At 56.8% G+C, this 19,366-nt stretch overlaps 1 protein-coding gene and 1 long non-coding RNA gene across 5 annotated transcripts in view; one reads left to right on the top strand and one right to left on the bottom strand.

Moving 5' to 3' along the window:
- The window catches only part of LOC129654600 (uncharacterized), a 30,707-nt gene extending 26,975 nt beyond the window's left edge, over positions 1 to 3,732 (top strand). For all 4 annotated transcript variants that reach the window (XR_008715541.1, XR_008715542.1, XR_008715543.1 and 1 more), the window contains one exon: positions 3,459 to 3,732. This is a non-coding gene — a long non-coding RNA (uncharacterized LOC129654600). The remainder of the gene's footprint in view (positions 1 to 3,458) is intronic.
- On the bottom strand, positions 971 to 17,375 carry INSRR (insulin receptor related receptor). Its single transcript, XM_055583935.1, has 22 exons — positions 17,291 to 17,375; positions 13,529 to 14,080; positions 11,674 to 11,977; positions 11,437 to 11,579; positions 11,105 to 11,249; positions 10,047 to 10,261; positions 9,627 to 9,753; positions 7,628 to 7,866; positions 7,254 to 7,421; positions 6,966 to 7,161; positions 6,730 to 6,771; positions 6,432 to 6,652; positions 6,039 to 6,175; positions 5,792 to 5,954; positions 5,451 to 5,556; positions 4,691 to 4,743; positions 4,280 to 4,509; positions 3,490 to 3,600; positions 3,201 to 3,360; positions 2,788 to 2,917; positions 2,532 to 2,666; positions 971 to 2,050 (listed from the first exon to the last, which is right to left on the bottom strand). The coding sequence occupies exons 1-22, from the start codon at positions 17,373 to 17,375 to the stop codon at positions 1,807 to 1,809; spliced, it is 3,906 nt and encodes a 1,301-aa protein (XP_055439910.1). The 3' UTR covers positions 971 to 1,806.
- Positions 17,376 to 19,366: the final 1,991 nt, after the last annotated feature.

Genomic DNA, 19,366 nt, shown 5'->3' with positions numbered 1-19,366 from the left:
CACTGTTGCCTTAGTCACCAATAACAGGCCGGGCAGGGGTGTGGTGGGATGAGAGGTCCTTGCTGCCCATGTCAGGATGGTGGTGCGCGTGAGTTGTGGTTGTTATATAGAGATGGCCTTGCACAAACTCATACCCACTCCAGTCATGCCTTAAGGAGCTGTGGTTTGCAGGACAGCTGCTGGAGTGAGCAAGCGCTTAGAAGTATAAATCTCCCTAGACCTGCTGTGTGTGTAGCATGGGAGCTCTGGCCCCAGGGACCTGGATGCAGGAAACACTGGTACAGGATTCTAAAAAGCCTTGAGTCAGGCCCAGTCCCTTTTGCTGCCACTCCCTTCAGCAAGGTTTTAAGTCATTCATCTGCAACTCCTCCCCTTCAGATGCCCTGATGGCACTGGCATAAGAGCCTGGAAACCAACTCCCAAGTGTTCCTTTAACATGCCTCCAGGGTGTCTCTGCTCATGGGATGGCATAACAGTAGGGCGCCAGACACATAGACTCTGCTCTGACGTGTTCCCTGCCCTGGCAGGGGGGCATCCAGCCGGGACTGGTAATGTCATCAAGACCCCTCCTCCCCCATCCCACATTCTGCCCGCCTCACGTCTGTCCTGGGAGACCCCAGGAAATGTCTATCCAGTGGAAACAGCGAGAGATGACCTAAAGATGAGGTGTGGGGGACGGGTTGGTGAGGCTGGGAGGCCGGATACAAAGGTTCCCCTGCCGGGCTCAACCACTTCTGGCCGCCTGAGCCGCAGATAATAGCAGGATTGTCCTGCTTCACTGCCATGGCAACCCTGGCTGCTCAGGTCCTCATGGAGGTGGTGTTTGACAGCAGTGTATTTATCCTGTGTCACCGCCTCAGGGTCACCACCTCAAGTCCCCAAGGAGGGAGGGAGGAAGTTCATCCAGTGTTAAGACCATATAGATGGAGAGATAATGGGCTGCCCGGGACCAGGGTACAGACAGACCTCGGCCTTTATTGTGCCTTCTCCAGTCTTCCCATGAGAGGCGGGGGTGGGGGCAGGAGTCAGGGCAGGGAGGAAGCAAGGCTCTTAAGGTCTTAATAATCCCAGGGCAGGAGCGGGGTGGAGGGGAAGGGCCTGGGAGAAGGGGTGCATCTGCACCGAGGGAAGGCCCTGGAGAAGAGGAAGGGGGAGCACCAAGCTTGGGGTCCCTGGGTGAGGCAAAGGAGAGGAAGGGGAGAGGCAGGCCCCGAGGCCAGGCTGGGGAGCCACTCAGCCAGGTCCCTGCGTTGTCCCCACACGCGCTATGGCGTGGAGCAGGGGAGGCGGCGAGACACAGCGGTACCAAGAGCAGCCATCTGGACGCTCAGCCCCAGCATCCCAAACTCGGGCAGAGAGGCTTCCAAGCCCGAGTCTGGTGGCTCATCTGGTTTCTAGCGTGTTGATGGCCCCGGATGTCCACAGGAGCTCCAAAATCGCCGGTGGGGTCCCCAGACCCTGCCTTCAGAGCAGATCGGCCTCTCTTTCTAGTCTGAGTAGGCTCTCTCACTCAGAGCGTCTTGTCCACTGTCTAATCTCCACTCCTGCTGTGGCCTTGTTTACTTTCTCATGGAGAACTCAGATTCCTGAGAAAATCTTTCCTACCACGACTCAGCTGTGGTCTCCCTGTCACCCCCCAGCCTGTCCCGCTCTGCTCTGTCTCCTTCGGCTGTCTCAGCATGGGGCTGGGGTGTGAACGTCTCAGCCTCTCATGGCTGCAAAGCTCAGGTCCCTTCCTCTCTGTCCGTGGGAGGTCCCTTCCTCTCTGTCTGTGGGAGGCCAATCAGCCAGGGAATGGGGTGCCCCTCAATGTCCTGGACCCCCATTCTGGGGGCTGAAGTCTGAGGAGGCCTCTTTTGGGGTTCGGGGGGAGTCAGGCTCTGCATCGGTGGGCAGCAGGGAGGCCCGGGCTCCCCGGCATTCTGGGCTGTGATAGAAGGAGAGGAGGCGGAAGGAGGGCCTCAGCTCCTCCTGTATGCTGTCCAGGATGTGGGTAAAGGTGGGGCGCAGGCGCGGGTTCTGCTGCCAGCAGCGCTGCATCAGCTCCTGCCTGGTGGAGGCAGGGGGCAGTGTCAGAGGGGTGCACGCCTCCTGCCTCCTGCACTGAGAGGGCCAATGAGTGTGATGGAGGGGGTCATGGAGGGGGTCATGGGGGGAGTATGTCTGCTCAGGTCTGTGCTGTGCTTGGTTGCTCAGTCGTGTCCGACTCTTTGTGACCCTATGAACTGTAGCCCGCCAGGCTCCTCTGTCCATGGGATTCTCCAGTCAAGAATACTGGAGCGGGTTGCCATGCCCTTCTCCAGGGGATCTTCCCAATCCAGGGATCGAACCTAGGTCTCCTGCACTGCAGACGGATTCTTTACCGACTGAGCTCGGGTCACAGGGGAGTAAATGGGGGTTGCAGTGGGGATTTCGAGTTGGAGGGCTCAGAGCTGGGGATCAGTGTAAGTAGAAGCCTCAGAGACTCCCAGGGGTAGGGCAGATGTTGGCAGAGGGCAGGGCTGAGGCAGGGCTAGGCTGGGGTGACTCACAGCTGAACCGGACAGCTCTCCAGCTCTTCCAGGACTCCACCGTCCACAACGAACTTGAGCACCTGCTCATTGGATAGGCCCTGGTAGGGTTGTTCAGCCAGGGTCACGATCTCCCAGAGCACCACGCCAAAGGACCTGGGAGGACAGGGAGGAGGGCCTGAGCCCCGCATGCTTCATGCAGCTCAGCACACCCTAGGGGGTGCATCCCAGACCCTGCCTCCACACCCCTGAGCCCCCCGCTCCAGCCAGGCCCCACCAGACGTCAGAGTGGGTGGTGAAGATTCCATCTTTGAGGGACTCAGGGGCCATCCAGCGCACGGGCAGCAGCCCCTTCCCGCCCTTGCGGTAGTAGTCTGTCTCATACACATCTCGAGTCATCCCGAAGTCTGGAAAGGGAGGGTGGACGGGGTGTGGGGCAGCAGAGTCAGTCAGCAGCTCCTGCCCCAGGAGTACCTCTCCCAACCCCCTCCACCTCCACAGTTTCCAGGAATCCTGGACTGTAAGGGCTCCAAGGACCTCAGAGATCATCCCATCCAAATTCTGCTGTCCTCAGACGGGGAGACGGAGATCCAGGTCAGGGGGCGACCAGGGACAGGCCTGGGTCTTCTCCTGCCTTGCTGGGGGAGTCTCTCTACCCACGCTGCCCCACCTGCCTGGCCCCCTCTGTACCCCCAATCTTGACAGTGAAGTCCTGGGACACCATGCAGTTCCGGGCTGCTAGGTCTCGATGCACAAACTTGTTGGCAGCAAGGTAGGCCATGCCATCCGCAATCTCACCAGCCATCTGGATCATATCTCCCAGTGCTGGCTGTGGGAGCCCAGGATTGTTCTAGAACCAAGAGACGGGCTGGTGAAGCAGGAACTTGAGGCTGGCCTCCTGCACAAGGATTATGCCTTCAACTGCCCAAGTCCTTTCTAATTCCCCAGCTCCTCCACCCAGAAGCTTCCTGGTCCCCACCTCTGCCTCGGGCCGCAGAGATCGAAGATGGCTCTTGAGATCCCCTCGGGTCATTAACTCCATGATGACCAGAGTTGGCTGGCCCTGAGACACCACGCCCAGGAGACGTACCTGGTATGGAGAAAGAGCCTCGTTGCGGGTCTACTCAGCTCTCTTTGACCCACTTGGCCAAAACCTTGTTCTGCTGTGACCACAACCTGACTCAGACAACAACCCTCCTAACCCTAGCCATGACCATAACCCTCATCTTGACCTAACAATGACCTTGACCCCAACCCATGACCTTTTTAAAATAAAATATATTTATTTGGTTGCCGCTGGGTCTTAGTTGTGGCACATGGGATTTTTTTTTTTTTTTTAAGTTGATGGTACACAGGATCTTTAGTTGTGGCATCTGGGATCTAGTTACTTGACTAGGGATCGAACCTGGGCCCCCTGCATTGAGAGCATGGAATCTCAGCCACTGGACCACTAGGGAAGTCTTCGTAATCCATGACCTTAATTGTATCTATCATCTCAGTCTTCATGATTGGCTCAATTTTGACCTTGATTCCAGTCACCCTCCTAATAATGCTCTGAACACTCAGATTTGACCTTCAACCATGACTGATCTCAGCCCTAGCCATGATCCTGTTATAGCCCTACTATGACTTTTAATCCAGTTAGGATCCTAACCACAGTCCCAGTCCTGGACTTGATGGTGCCCTGACATCATCTCTGATCTTTCCCCTCTAACCACATGACCTTCATCCTAATTCTGACCTTGACATTGGACTTGACCCTTCCTTACCACATGGTGACACTTGAATGCCTTCATGACAGAGGCTTCCTTGAGGAACTCAATGCGTTCTCGTGGGCTGGCCAGCTCATTCACGGTCTTCAGGGCCACCGGCGTGGGCTCCTCTCCAACCTCCAGTCCTTGTGCCAGCCCCTCGTATACCATCCCGAAAGAGCCCTGGCCCAGTTCTCGGATTATGGAGATCTGCTCCCGAGGCACCTCCCACTCATCGGGGATGTACACTGAGAGGAAGTGGGGGGTCACAAGCAAAGACACTGCTCTCTGCCACACCTCCACCCACCCTCTTCCTTCTGAAGGGCTCGGGTTCCAAGGCTGCCTTCTCCGAGATGGCCTGGAAGTCTGTCTCTTCTCCCCTCCGGTCTCCCTTCCCCACACCACCTGTCCAGCCACCCCCAGACCTACTGTGAGAGGCGCTGAAGTATTCCGGATTCACAGAGGCATACAGGGTGCTGTTTCTGCAATGGGAGGTGAGGGGGGGTCAGCCTGGAAGGGTCCTCGGGAAGGAAGGAGCCATGTCAGAGGACAGGAAGAGGGGTATTCCAAGGAGGAAGGAAGTTACTGATCCTATCTTAGCTCTGGTCAGGGTGACCTCTGGGAAACCCCAAGGACTTCCCAAGCTAGTCTTGGTCCTAGTCCTGGGATCTGGGGTCTGACAGGCTGGGAATAGGGAGGACAAAAGTAGCAAGGCTCTGGTTTCCTCAGCTAGTCCTCAGAACCAGCTAATCAAAGTCCTGTCCTCAGTTCCCTGTCATATTTAGCTCCAGAGGGATCTGACATCAAGAAGTCCAGGACACATCCTGAGATTTCCTGCTTCTTTCTCTGCTATGATCGGACCAGTTTCATTAGCTCTCAGGAGGGCCTCGGCTGCCCGTCTGAGAGTGTGGTGATCAACAGTCCCAGGATGCCCAGACTGAGGGGTTTCCCAGAATATAGGACTGTTACTATTAAAATCGGGAAAGCTCCTGGCAAACATGGACAAGTTAGTCACCCTAACTAAAAAGCATGTCTCTTTTCTCCAGGTATGTCAGTGCCCCCAGGGGAAGAGTTACTGTTTCTAAGGAAGTCCTTTTTGCTGTCTCATCTATTACCATCTGATTGCACTGATGTTATGATGAGGGCTCAGAGAAGAAGGGTGTTGGGAATCAGTGGGACTCGTCATCACCTCTTCTTGCTGTAGAAGAAACCAAGGACAGCAAGAATGATGAGCAGCATGAGCCCCGCAGGGGTGACGGTGAGAAGGACGTGCAGCCCCCCAGAGTCTTCCTCCTCTGGTGGCCAGAAGACAGCAGAGGGTCAAAGATGGAGAAGTCAGAAAAAAAGAAAAAACAATAGTAATTGTAAAAAGATGGTGAAGTCAGGGGGTCAAGGACACAGTGGGAGATGAGAATACGGGGCGGATGGGGTGGAAGGTGGAGGGGCCTGAGGTTTCCACAATGGGAGATGTGGGTGGGGGCCCAGGTGGGGCTGTTTGGGAATACAGGTCTGAGACAGAGGCCTGCATACCCGGGCCAGGGATGTAGAAAGCGACACTGTCTGTCCAGGAGCCGTTGCCAGCCAGTGAGGTTGCCCGAACTCTGGCAGAGTAGTTTCCAGGAGGCAGCAGGGCCAGGTGGACACCCCCAAATTTGGCATATCGCAGGCGGGACACACACAGCACTGTGGCCTCCTGAGGGCAGCACAGAATAGCTGGCTGGGAAGAGGATGGAGGGGCAGACCCGGGCTAGGTTAGGGTGTCTCCAGGGGTGCCTACCTCTCCCAGGCGGCGGTACTTGATTTCATACTTGAGAATGAGTCCGTTGGGGTCCGGTGGCTCAAGCCAGCGCAGGAGAACACTGCTCTTGCTGGCTGCCTCCCAGGCCACTTTTCCTGGGATACCATCAGCCTCTCCTGCAGGAGAGGCCATCAGGCAACCCGACTACAATTATTTCTTCTCACCTTCATGTTCAAACGCAAGGGGGCTAAACTGGGAGGTTCAAGGAAACTCTGGGATTATGGGGACTGGCAGGAGTGAGCAAGGAGAGGCCCTGAGGTTGGAGGGGGCAGGGAGGTGGGTGGTTGTCAAACTGGCTAGTTAGAGCACTAATTAGATAGGGTCCTTGGGGTCGGTGTGTGGGCAGGGTAGAGCTGGGGGAGGGTCACCTACTGTGGGGCATGGTGCGCGCAAAGACGAAGGTGGCCGCGCTGCAGCCCACGGTGTGCGCCGCGTGGTTGCAGGCATGGATGTCGATCCGGTACTCTGTGAAATGGCGCAGGCCACTCAGCACCGCTCGCTCCCGGGGCACTTTGTCCTCTTGGATCTTGAAATCCGAGCTGTTTCCCCCAAGCCGGAGGGCCTCGGCTGCCCGTCGGCTCCTCCCTGAGTCCCTAGAGAGGGCGCAAGTCAGAGCCATGGCCCCGCCTCGGGAACCGCGCTTCTCGGCCCCTGCTCCGTCCCCGCTCACCTTTGAGGGCTCTTATTGATGGATGTCACCTTCCAAGGGGATCTGGGAAGACCAGAGAGGGCCCTGTCAGGCTCGCCTGGAACGCGCCCCAGTGCTCTCTGCAGGGGCGCACCGCCTCCTAACCCACCCACAACCTCAGGCTCCGCCCACAACCCCTCCCCACCCGCCCCTCTCCTCACAAACCCCGCCCATCAGCACTCTGGACTCCCGCCTGGCTTTCTCGCGCCGAGACGCACTTGGGAATGGTGATGGCGTTGTGTAGAAAGTTTTCAAACTTCTTCTGGAACGACGCCTCCTGTGCCTCCAGCGGTGGTAGGACCTGCCCAGGAGGTGGGTGCTGGCAAGGGCAGCAGCCAGGCTCCCTGTCGGCCTCGAGTTCCCCGTCTTCTCCGTCAAAGCGGGGGTCGTTGTTGCTGGTGGGCAGCCGCAAGCCTGGAGGGGCGACAGGCAAGGAAGTAGTTAGCCTGGCCGCGCCCGCAGCCCGAGACCCCAACCCCTCCGGCCCGCGCCTCCTCCCTGCGCACCGCGGTGGCAGTAGTCATTGAGGTAGAGGTCGCTGTCCTCTGCCAGACGTTGCCACAGCACCAGGTAGTAGGTGATGTTTCCGTTGCGCTGGGTCGGTGGCTTCCAGCGCACCAGCAGGTGGGAGGAGGAATTGGACGTGGAGATGACATCCTGGGGCACTGTGGGCGCTGAGGGTGGGAGGAGGGTACACCTGAGGGACTGCAGATCCCCCTTTTAAATACTGTCTGGTAATGGGCCCTTCTTTCTGAGGTCCGGCCTCCCAGCCTCTGTAGGCCAGGTGTTCAGTGACCCAGCTTCTCTATTTCCGGTGTTCTTCCGTTCTCAGTAGGGTCCAGGCATCTAGCTCCCACCCCCTCCAAAGGCTTCAGCCTACCTGCAGGTAAGGTTCGGAGGTAGACGATGGGGCTTTGGGCTCCTTGGTGGGGGCTGTCCTCCGCTGTGGTCAGTGTGATGGCCCGTACAAACACAGCATACTGTGTCCAGGGCTTGAGCGGGGCTAGGGTCACCCCCGGCTCCTGGGTGCGGCTGAGGGGCAGCTCCACATCCAGTAGATTCCAGCTCTGGGCCCCACAGGCATCTGGACCTACGTACTCTGTGGCATTCTGGAATGGGCTGAACAAGCCATCCCTGGAGTTGAGGGGCGGCTCATTTAGCCCTGCCCCCTCTTCTCGGAGCCACTCCAAGTCTGCCACTGTCCTTCTTCTCCCGGGGTGTGCAGGGGCATTCAGAAGCAGATGTGGGTCTGCCCTTTGGGGCAGGTGCCCTGTTGGCATGACTCACTCACTGAGTGGATCTGCTCAGAGCTGAAACTGAGCCATGATCCACAGTATATAGGGCTTCCCTGGTGGCTCAGACAGTAAGAATTCTCCTGCAGTGTGGGAGACCTGGGTTCCATCCCTGGGTTGGGAAGATCTCCTGGAGAAAGGAATGGCTATCCTCTCTAGTGTTGTTGCCTGGAGATTTCTATGGACAGAGAAACCTGGCAGGCTATAGTCCATGGGGTTGCAAAGAGTCAGACGTGACTGAGTGACTAACACACACACACACGCACGCATGCACGCACACACCCCACAGTATATATCTCTAAGGGAGCACAGCCATAGCCACACTGCAAGGCAGATGCCAGGGGAGTTTCCTGAAAAACCTCTAAGACTGCCTGCCCTTTGAGTCCAAAGACAGCCATGTATAGCCATGCAGAATGTGAGCTGCACAAGCCAGAGGGCGGTGGGTTTACATTGAGGTCCATGTTAGCACTCCTCAATATGTGGACCAGAAGATTCAGCATTACCTGGGAGATTGTTAGAAATGCAGATTTACAGGCCCTGCCCAGGACTAATGGAATCAGAATCTATGGGGGTGTGGCTCAGGAATCTGCTTTTAACAAACTGTCCAGTTTGTCATGCTAAAGTCCTTCATCTTCTACTGAGGCCTAGGAGAGCCTTGGCCCTGTGAGTAGATTTCTCTCCCCCACTCTGTGCGTGTGTGTGTACTAAGTTGCTCAGCTATGTTCTGACTCTGTGGCCCCATGGACTGTGGACTGTAGCCCACTAGGCTCCTCTGTCCATGGACTTTTCCAGGCAAGTGTCTCCTGTGTGGCAGGCGGATTCTTTACCACTGTGCCACCTGGGTTCCCTTAGGCCCTGTGCTAGTAAGCAACTAAGATCTCTCCATTTTAATTCACAGGAAATTAGTCCAATCCAGGTAGCTCCCATCTTCCATCTACCATAAAGGGTGACAGTACTCTTCACTCCATCTCTCTCTTCTAAAGATTTCTATTTTTTATTCTAGCAATGCTTTTGGAGAAGTCCTTCCTGTGGTCTGACCACTATCCATCCTGCTATGGTCGGTACATTCTCTCCAAAGAAAAGAGCAGTTGGTTCTTGGTTGTCCCTGCTACCGCCCTTCCTCAGGCTTTAATGAAATGCTGGCAAAGATGTGGATAAAACTGGCCAAATTAGTGGGTACTTCCCAAACCGCTGATGGGGCAGGAGCATGTGGTCAGTACAAAACATTAGCATAGTGAATTGAGCTTTAATTATCCAAGTCTTCCCAGCAGGGCGCCTCTCCTGGGCATTCAGAAATCCTGACTGCCCTCTCTTCATCACTGGGTGAGATAAAACTGAGGCACGGAGGGATGAAGAAGGTGAGAGGAGAGCCAGACGTGAGCCCTACAAGGGAGTGAGACTCGGGGTTCTTGGTTTTCTGGCTTTCCACAGCCCCGCAGGGCTCTGCCCTCACCTACGTGTGGTCAACAAATTGGCCTGGTCAGGCTCTGACCCCCAACCCCGCTCTGGCCCCGCCCCGACCTAACCCACCCACTGACCCCGCCCCGCTCTGGCCCCACCCTCTGTAGCCCCGCCCCCGCCACTCACGACTCCTTGTAGTACACGATGAAGCTGAGTAGGTCGCGAGCCTCAAGCGGTTCATAGCGCTCCCATCGCAGCAAGATGCGATTGGCCTCCGTCACGTTGGACACAAAGCGCAGAGTGCGAGTCTGGCCTGGGTGGGGTAAAAGGCGAACACCTGCTTTTGACCACGTTGAGAGCACCTGCTTGAGCCGCCTACTCCCAAGCCCTCACCCTGACCCCGCTGCATCCTGCCCCTAACGTGGCCTCTGAAGAGAACTTATCCCATCGTTCCCTTCAAGCCTCCCCTCCACTCGGGAGCGTGTCTGGTGTGTTCTTGTGTGTGTGTGTGTGTGTGTGTGTGTGTGTGTGTGTGTGTGTCTGGGTATTCCTCGGGGTCCCCTCTCTCACTGCCAAGGTGCCAGGGCTCGGGGTGTCGGGCCTTACAGGCAGCGCGGTCTCCGTTGGTGCGGGGGTTGATCTCAGCCTTGTTTTGCCGTCCTTTAGTGCCAGTCACTTCCTCCAAGCGGTAGATGTGCTCCAAGCAGAGGCGTGGGTTGAAGGCGAAGTATATCTTGCCCACAGGAATGGTAAGCCCTGCAGCCACCCAGGAACCCAGCTGCTGTAGGTTCTGGTTATCCAGCACGTACAAGGTGTAGTTCCTGGGGGAGGCCAGGGGACCTTGCTCTGCACGGCAGGTGGGGGCAAGGGATGAGGAAGGGCGTGTCTTATAGGCTCTTCCTGAAGGGTCTGCACTGGGGGCACAGGGAAGGAGGGGCACACAGCAGCCCACCCACACCGGTACACGTGGGGCATTAGTACACACCCACTCTGTGCCACTGACCAGGAGTGTGACGTCCAGCAAGGCACCCACATTCTGTGTTTTTCTCATCAGTGAAATGGGGCCAACAGTTTTTCCACCTTCCTCCTTCCTGCATCTCACATTAACTGAGCACCTGCTCTCTGCCAGGCTCTGTCCTGGCTTTGGGGACACAGGGAGGAGTGAGACTCAGCCTGGGGCTGTGCCTTTCCAGCTGGAGTGGGGACACCCTGGGAGGTACGCGAGAAACCACTTGGCTGGATGATAATTTAAAACATTATTTTGAAAAATCCTGGCTACATTAAGGGTAAGCTTCGACTGGTAGAGGTAGGAAGGGGTTTCAAACCCAGGGAGTCTGCTCTACAGCTAAGAGGATCAGATGACAATTATAGGCAATCCATATAGGGTGATATGTAAATACAGTTTTATGTAATTGTATATATTTTGTTTCAGGCACTGTTTTAAGTGCTTTATACATAACAGCTTCAGTAATATTCTCAACAGCCCTAAGAAATAAGTAGTGTTATGTTAACCCCATTTTACAGATGAGAAAGTTGAGGACCAGAGAAGTTAACCTACCCAGAGGCACATAGTAAGTAGCAGAGCTGGTTCCCGCACACTTGGCTACAGTTTGGGGAATGTTGGGGAGGAGATATGATAGAGGAAACTATTTCTGATCCCTTACCCATCCACCATGGTGTCCCCCCGGATAAGTTTGAGGTTCTTGAAAAAGCCTAGGGACACGAGGGCAAAGGAGTGCTTGATTTTGAGGAAGCCAGTGATGGTCTCTACCAGTCCCAGGCTTCGCTGCAGCTCCAGCTCCAGGTTATCTGGGGATGGGGAAGACAGGACTGGAGCCGGGGCAAGGAAAGTGATGAGTCCATTGTCGGGGAGCTGGCTGGGGGCCCAGGGAAGGGGGCCCTCAGGGCAGGGACCCAGGATGATGGAAAGTGGTGCTTTAGCTGGGTCATTGTAAGGGGTGTGGCCAGGAGGAAGGGTGCTCTGGAAGGCACTAACAGCCTTGACGGAGGTTGAGGATGAGGCTCCCTTCCACGTGGGTGCAGCCCACCAGATCCTGTGCTGCCTGGACAGAGTCGATGGTCTTGGTGCCCACTTTGCACTCTTTGGGGCACAGCCCCTCGCATTTGTGGCAGAATATGCTAGTAGGGGCAAGCAGAGGATGTGGCATGAGTCCTGGACCAGTGTGGGCCTCCTCACTGCTCCAAGGGTGCCCCCCACCCACCTGACACTCACCTGCTGTCATTACGGGTGAAGCCTGGAGGGCACTGGGCCAGACAACTACCCTGGTGGATGCCGAAGGTGGAGGCACGGCCAGGCACAGAGCGCAGGCTGGCACAGCGCTCCGCTGTGACGCAGCGCCAGGACTCATGCTGGTAGGTGCCTGGCGGGCAGGCCCGGTGGCAGGCGCCCTGGAAGTAGAGGTGGCGGCAGGCGACGCAGGCACGGGGGTCTTCCGGCCGGCTGCAGCCTCCCAGGCACTCGGCGTGGCAGCACTCGCCCCTGACCGTGCAGGCCAGCCCCTGGGGACAGGGGCACACTGCGGGCAGAGTGCTGCGTTAGACCTTACCTGCAGCTCCTTGGTCCTGCCCCGCCCTCTCCCCGAGGGCTAACACTCTTGGTCTGCACCCAGATCCGTCCAATTCAGATGACACTGGTTGCCAACTCCTCCCCAGATGGGGGCTCTTGAAGATACGGACCATGGCCACTCTCTGTGACTCCCCACCTCCCACAGTGCCTAGTCAGGGGTACTGGAACTCAGGACCAAGCAGTGACCTTGTCCATCAGGGCTCCTGCTCCCCAGCCTGCTGTCCTGTCTAGGCCTGGTGCCCAGATCATCGCTGGGCATGGGGCCAAGGTGAACCAGCCAGCTTCTCTTGAGGAGTGAGGACTAGGGCAAGGTGGACCTGGGAGTATGTGGGAGAAGGGGCCACCCCTGGTCATTCGATCCAGGCCTCTGCCCATCCCTCCTCCCTCTTCAGTCTCTGCCCTGGGTGGAAGGTAGCCCCAAGCAGATGTGGAGGGGTTGGGGCTGGGTGCCAGGAGCCTGGCTCCTTTGCACAGTGGCAGCTGGATGTGTCTGTGGGAGTGATGCGTGTGGCAGGGGTCAGCCAGGGCATGTTGACACTATACACGAGAGAGGACATGAAGCAGCTGTGTTTACAGCCAACAGGGAGACTTCAGGGTGGGGGCACAGCAGATATAGCAGGGATCTGGTTACTCTTCTGCCCTGATGCTGAGGCACTGGGGTGAAGAGAGCTGACCTCCAGGGGCTGCATGGAAGGAACCCCAGCTTGGGGACCCCAGATCTGCTTCCAACCTCTCAAGGTTCCTCTCCCTGCTCCACAACCTTCACCTCCTCCTCCAACCATCCCCGCCTTATTCCACCCCTCCTTTTCTCCACCCTTTCCTTCTGCTTCCCCTCCAGGCACCTTACCTCCTGAAAAAGGTCCCACATCACATATTTGTCCTCTCCTGTCCTGTTCTTCATCTGCCTCCTCCTCCTTTCTTCTTCCGCCCAGCTCCCAACCTCCCCACTTCAGTACTGCCAGCCTGTACTGGGGCCGTTTGCACCAGACACAGAACCAGTTACCATGGTCCAGGCACTGTTGCAATGTTTTACAGAGCAGTTCGCTCCTCGTCACAGTGCTACGATCATTTTACAAATGAGGAAATCGAGGCACAGAGAGGCCAAACGAACATCGCCACTAAGTAGTAAAGCTGAGATTCGAACCCAGGACAGTCGGCTTTGCTCTTGACCTCTGCCTCATTCTGCATCTTGTGCAGCTGCCTCGTATCCATTCACGCTACTCTTCTCCCCCGTATTCAACTTATACTTTCTTTTACTGTCTCCATGACTACCTGACACTGTCTTGTGCCTACCCCTTGACTACTTGATGCTGCGTCAGTTATTTAGCTTTTCTGAACCTCAGTTTCCTCATCTGCAAAATGGGAATAAAGACATAGGATGAATGAGAGTTAAAATAAATAGTGTCAGCAAAGTACTGACACATACCATCTTATGGGTGCCCAGTGCCGTCTGCCTCTGCCCTCCCTGCGCTCCCTGGCCCTATTCTGTGCCAGTGCCCACCTTTCTGGCAGTGACTGGAGGTCCAGCACCTGTAGTCGGTGTGCCCGCTGAAGGTGGTCCTGACACAGGGCTCACCAGTGGCGCCCAGCAGGCCTGGGCACACATCGGCACACTCCTCGCCCAGCTTGTTGCCCACAATGTGGTTGGCACCGGGTGAAGGCTGCAGCAGGCCCCAGTCAATGGTGGAGAGATGGCAGAGCTCCTGGTTCTTCTCCACACGCACAGCCCCACGCAGCACGGCCCCCAGCGCTGGCAGGCCCACATCCCGCATGTGTGGCATCTCGAAGATGACCAGCGCGTAGCCCAGGAAGAGTCGGGCACCGCGGATGACTGCCAGGTTGGGGAAGAGGTCACGCAAGCTCTCCAGGCCATAGACCCGGAAGAGCAGCAGGTAGTCGGTGACCTGGGTGAGGCGTGGGAAGCTGAGGCCACGGAAGTCCTCGCCGGTGGCTGTGAACATGAGCAGGATCTGCAGGTGGCCCTCCACCACGCTGCAGTTCTCCAGCCGCCGCAGCTCTGCCACCTCTGAGCGGATGTCCAGGCTGGGGCACACTGCGGGTACAAGCGGCGGGTAGCCATCAGTACAGCTTGGGCCAAGCACCCCATCCTGCCCTGGCAGCTGGGGAGGAGGGAACCACACTGGGAGAGGACATTAAGGCAGAGTCAGGCTCTGCTGTGGGTGTGGGGGGAGCCTCCTCTCTGGGCCTCAGAGGCTTCATCCGCAGCTTACAGGATCCCCACCAGAGGAGCCCACCTGGGCAAAAGTGACCTTCCCTCCCAAACTCACGTCCCCTTCTCAGTTGACTGCAACTTCCTTCTTGCAGTCAGACTGCAAAGCGAAAGCCTCCATCATTCCTTTCCTTCTCTAACCCCGACACCCTGTGAGCTCCACCTTTAAAATATACCCAGAACCACCTTCACCGCTTTCACCATTGTCTTCTCCTGACTTGACAGTAATAGCTTCCTAAATGGTCTCCTCACTTCCGCCCTCTTCCCCTCTCCCTTCTATCCTCCACTCCACAGCCAGAGTGGAAACACACCACACAAGTTGGATCACACTCCTCTACCACTCACAGCACCCCAGCGGCCTCCATCTCACTGATGAAAAGCTGAAGTCCTTACCACAGCCTACATGGCCTCTGCACTTCTCCCACTTTATCCCCTTTTTCTCTTTTCTTCAGAGACACCGGCTGTCTTGTGGTTTCTCAAACAAGCCTGCCAAGCTCCTGCCTTGGGGTCTTTGCACCTTCTGTTCCCTCTGGCTAGAACACTCTTCCCTCTCCATGGCGCTTCACCTCTTTGAAGTCTTTGCTCAGATGTCACTTTCTCAGTGAGGACTTCTCTGATCACCCTATTACCTCCTACTCCCTTTCCTACTTAGTTTTCCTTCAAATGCTTAACACTGGCTAATATACAATTTACTTCTTTATTTTGTTTATTGTAAGCTTTAGAAGGGCAGGGATCATCATGTAATTCATTGCTGTGTCCTTGGTGCCTGATATGGTGCTTGGCACAAAATTGGTGCTCAGTAAATATTTGATGAAGGAATGAATGAATGAATTCTGCGACTGAGAAGCAATAGTCTGAGCTTCATATACTCCCCTTCTCTCCCAGGCCTAAGGAAGCTAGAACCTTGGTCCCAGCATCTGTTTACTCTCGAAGGATCATTCCATGGCTCCCCATTGTCAAAAGTTCAAGTTTAAATTCTTCAGCCTGACATTCCAGGACGTTGATAAACTGGGCCCCACTAGTACCTTAGAAAAGTTCCTTGGCCTGTTAACCCCTCAGTTCTTGTCCTGAAAGCCTCAGGTCAAGCCCCCCTTCCCTGACCCTCTGACCCTGAGTTAATCACGTCCCCTTCAGGCTCTGCTGCACTCAGTCCAGCACTCACACCAGAACACCTGGGGTATTGCCGCAACATTGCTTTCTATCTCTCTGTCACCACTTCCAAGGAGGGACTCTCCTGTGGTTGGGGCCCTTGTCAATCACCATGGTGCCCAGTTCAGGGCAGGAAGCACTGGGCACTCGGGGGTTGTGAGTTGAATCGGTGGCATCTGGACCCCAAGTCTATTCCTCCCTCAGGGAACTGGGTGTGTCTGGATTTTTCGGGCCCCAGGACCCTGGCCCCATTTTCCTTTCTTTCCCCAAGTCACCTAGAATGGTTCCCCTAATAGGTTGCTTACCTGGCTCCTGCACTCCCTTCTCCCAAGGATAGTTTCCATGGTCCTCACTCAGAAGATTCGGGTCTGAATCTTTTGGTTTGCTAGTCGAGTCCTGCTAACGTCTCCAGCGTCCACTCCCTCCACTCCTACCCAGTCCTCAAGCAACACAGCAGGCATCTTAGGTACCCAGGCCCATCCCCTGATGTTTTAAAGGGGGTGGGCAGGCTAGGCTGGCTCACTGGGGCTTACTTCATACCTTCTCCCTGTCGTCATTAATGGCCTCTGTGCTTAGCTCTAACAGCAACTGTGTATGTCTGAGCACTTGCAGGCACACATGCACACACACAAAGAGAAAACACTTCTGGTCCCTCTAGGCAAAGGCCAATCAGGCTCTGCAGGCAGATGGGGGGTTCTTTCAGGAGCCCACATGCCACTTCCCATCATGCCCTGGCCTCTCTAGGGCTCCCCTGATGGGAGTCATTTGGAAAAACAAATCTACCGACCTTCACAGGTTAACCCCTGCCTGCCTCCCCTCCAGATACAGCCCTGTGCAGAGCTGCACTGGGAACCAGACATCTGGGTCCCCTGACCAAACACCTCCCTCCCCCACACCCCAGGGGCGTGCTCCTGTCCTGACAGCTGTGCTCCTGGCTGGCATCTGCTATGCCCTGTCCTGGTGCAGCAGTGGAGGAGGGGAGGGGTGCAGGCGGTGGGGCTATGCCTTGCAGGCAGTGCCTCTGGGGACTCCGTACCCCAACCCATTCACGTCACCCCTCTGTCTCTACAGGAAGGGGAGACTCTGCTCTGCCCTGGAAGCCCCCAGTCTGAGGGCATCACATGACCCCTGAGGCACAGAGCACTGGATTCCTGAGCTCCCTCAGTCTGGAATGGAGACTGGAAGGGAGACTGAGATTTGGGGAGAAGAACATCTCTTACCCCTTCTGCCTCTGAATCTTCCACTCTCAGCATTTTTTCCTCTCTCTGCCAAGTCCCCAGTACCCCCAGGAGAGCCACTTCGTCTACGTGGTCCCATCCTCCAAAACTACACAGTGTTTAGCCTGGGGACTAATTTAAAGCAGCCCCCTAGCCCGATGGATAGGCCCTCAAAGTGGGGGACACAGGACAGGACCCAGAGGCAGGAGTTCAGGACACAGTCTAGCTTGCCCTTTCAGGTCTCTGAGCTTCAGTTTCCCGTCTGCACAGTGGGTTCAGTTACTTAATGGTGCCTAGTTCTCAGCTCCTTCCCATCCTGGCCCTCTTTCCCATTTAGCGGTTCTAGAAATGACCTCTAAGACTACCCCTCCCCCCACCTTGGTTCTCATTTGGGCTTTACTAGGATCACTGTTTCATAAGCAGAAATGGAGGGCATCTATCCATCCTTCTGTTTCAAGGTCCTTCTCATTCCCCAGGGAATGGAGAGGAAAACACCATTAATGTGGGAAACTGACTGCTTTCCCTGGTGGGAAGTCCTTCTGAGAGCTACCCCCAGTCTTCATGTCCCAGTAGGGAAATAGACGCGTTCTGGGTGGAAATTCAGTGTTTGGCTTCCCAGTCTGCTAGGAGGGAGATGGGGCTCCAGGAGACAGGGCTGGGGACTCACCCTCTCTCGTGTCCAGGCCAAATCCCAAGGAGAGGAGGATTGCAAGCAGGCAGGCTACCCATGGCCACAGACCGGGCAGTGCCATTGTCCTGGTCCTGTCTGTGCCCAGTCCTGGCTCCTCTCCAGATGGCTCCAGGGAGTAGAAGGGTCTGACGAGGCCTAAGGGACACAGAGACGCAGGCTTCAGAGGGAAAGGGAAGGGAAAGGGCAGAACCACAAAGAATCCTGCATAGAGATGGCAGGAGACAGAAACGAAGTAATGAGAGCCACAGAGACACAGACAGTGACAGGCCGCTGGAGCCAGAGACTCAGTGTGCACCCGGAGACAGAGAGACGAGGACGGAGATGCAGACAGCAACGGGGAGACTCAAGCTTCCAGGGGAAAAAAATCACACAGGGCGCTGAGCAAAAAACAGTGCCAGAGGCCTGGTCAACCCCGAGGGCGGGGGGGCAGAGGACAGCAGTTGGGGGTCCCGGGGCGCGCGGGACTCTCTGGGAAGAGACTCCCCGGATCCCTCCGGGCACGCTCGGCTCCCCAGCGCCAGCTGGCCGCGCTGCCGCGGTATCTTCCAGGGCGGCACGCAGGGGCCGCGCCCAGCTCCCGCTTCCCCGCCCCGGACCCAACGGATTGGTTTACTGGGACCTCTCGGCTCTCTCCACCTCTCCCGCCAAGCCAAAATATTTAGCCTGACAACTCAAGGGTGGACAGGTCTGTTGGGGAAATAAGGCCAAAATACCGGGGGATGGTAGCCCTAGAACAGAGCTCCCCCCAGCCCCGCTGCAGCTGTGGTGGGTCCCTCCACCCCCGCCCCTGAGGACTTCTCCCAGGTGGGGAGCACGGCTAGCCCGAGCGGCAGGAAGCAGCCCCCACCCCCGGGGAATGGGTGGTTCTGAGTTCTGCCACCCTCTGCCTTGACACCTGCGGGCTAACTAACTAAGCCTGAAACCTGGCGGTTATACGACCCGTCTCCGGAATAGCCAAGCCCTTCGCTTCTCCGAGGCCCTAGCAGCCTCCTTAGGAGGCTTTTGGCGCAAGGCTCTGTCCCAGTTAAGTCCCTTGGTTCCAACCAAAATCGTGGAAAGGGCAATCACCCCGTGGGCTCCGCCTCTGTCTCGTCACCTTCCTGAATTCGGGCTGCTCGGTGGGTCGGTCTCTGTCTCTGTCTTGGGGAACTGGTGGGGAGATGTGTTCCGGGGCCCTGGTGGGGAAAACTCTCCCCTTGGAGGGCTTCCTTCGTGGGTTCCTTTAGAGTCCCTCCGCCAGGACCCCTCTTCCTTCCCCTTTCCCAGGCATGAGGCCCGCGGGGTGGAGGGGCTGGGACCCGTCCTCTAGCTGGTGCTGGGGACCAGGGGCTTTGCGGGTGCATGGCCTCCCTGGACCGACGTGTCCCCAGCTCCGCCCGCGGGCGGCTCCCGAGTCCGAGGAGCTAAGAGAAGATCTATTAATTTCTCCGCGCAGAAATCGATGCTCTTGTCAGAGCGGCGATCGATGCCTGCCCAGCCCAGCTTGGCCGTACCCTGCCCGAGGGCCAGTGCTGGCTGGCCCGGGTCAGTGGCTGACGCTGGGTCGCCAGGCGCAGCCCAGTGGGGGACTGCAGACCGCGCCCCCACCCACTCAACTCCGGCGGAGCTCACACCTTGCGCGCGGGCTGCCAGCGCCACCCTGTGGTCTCTCCTGGAAATCGGCGTCTCCGTTCCCGAGTTTCCATTCTCCGGCTGTTCGGGGGCGACACCATCCCTTTCTGTCTCTTCTGTTTTTCCTTCTCCAGCTCCTGCGTTTGGTTTCTTGGGAGTCCCTCCCCATTTCTTTCTAGGGTTTAGGGAGTATTTCCCCTAATTTATCCCAAGTGACATGCACACTTCCTCAGGTACGCGCACAATGCGTAGTGAGATCTGAGGCCGGGGGCTGGCTAGGGTGACCTGGGCTACCACCGTTTCCAAGCTCAGTCATCTCCCCTCCCCGCTAAATGCAGCGGCTTTAGGCTGGGAAAAATAATGTATCAACTTCCCAGTCTCCCCATTCCCAGCAGACACCTCTGAGGCTTTCTGAGGCTGCCCCTCCGCATCTACTGGAGC

Source organism: Bubalus kerabau, chromosome 6 (genome assembly GCF_029407905.1).
Source record: "Bubalus kerabau isolate K-KA32 ecotype Philippines breed swamp buffalo chromosome 6, PCC_UOA_SB_1v2, whole genome shotgun sequence".
Taxonomy (NCBI): domain Eukaryota; kingdom Metazoa; phylum Chordata; class Mammalia; order Artiodactyla; family Bovidae; genus Bubalus; species Bubalus kerabau.
The sequence above is the reverse complement of the archived record's forward strand: the minus strand, read 5'-3'. Positions and strand labels throughout refer to the sequence as shown.

Excerpts from the sequence above, each read along its gene's own strand:
- INSRR (XM_055583935.1), bottom strand. The coding sequence starts at position 17,375 with ATGGCACTGCCCGGTCTGTGGCCATGGGTAGCCTGCCTGCTTGCAATC. Across the intron at positions 9,754-10,046 it reads CAACGGAGACCGCGCTGCCT|GCCAGACTCGCACTCTGCGC; the intron begins GTAAGGCCCGAC and ends TACCCCACCCAG. Across the intron at positions 6,176-6,431 it reads TGCGCGCACCATGCCCCACA|GAGAGGCTGATGGTATCCCA; the intron begins GTAGGTGACCCT and ends CCTCTCCTGCAG.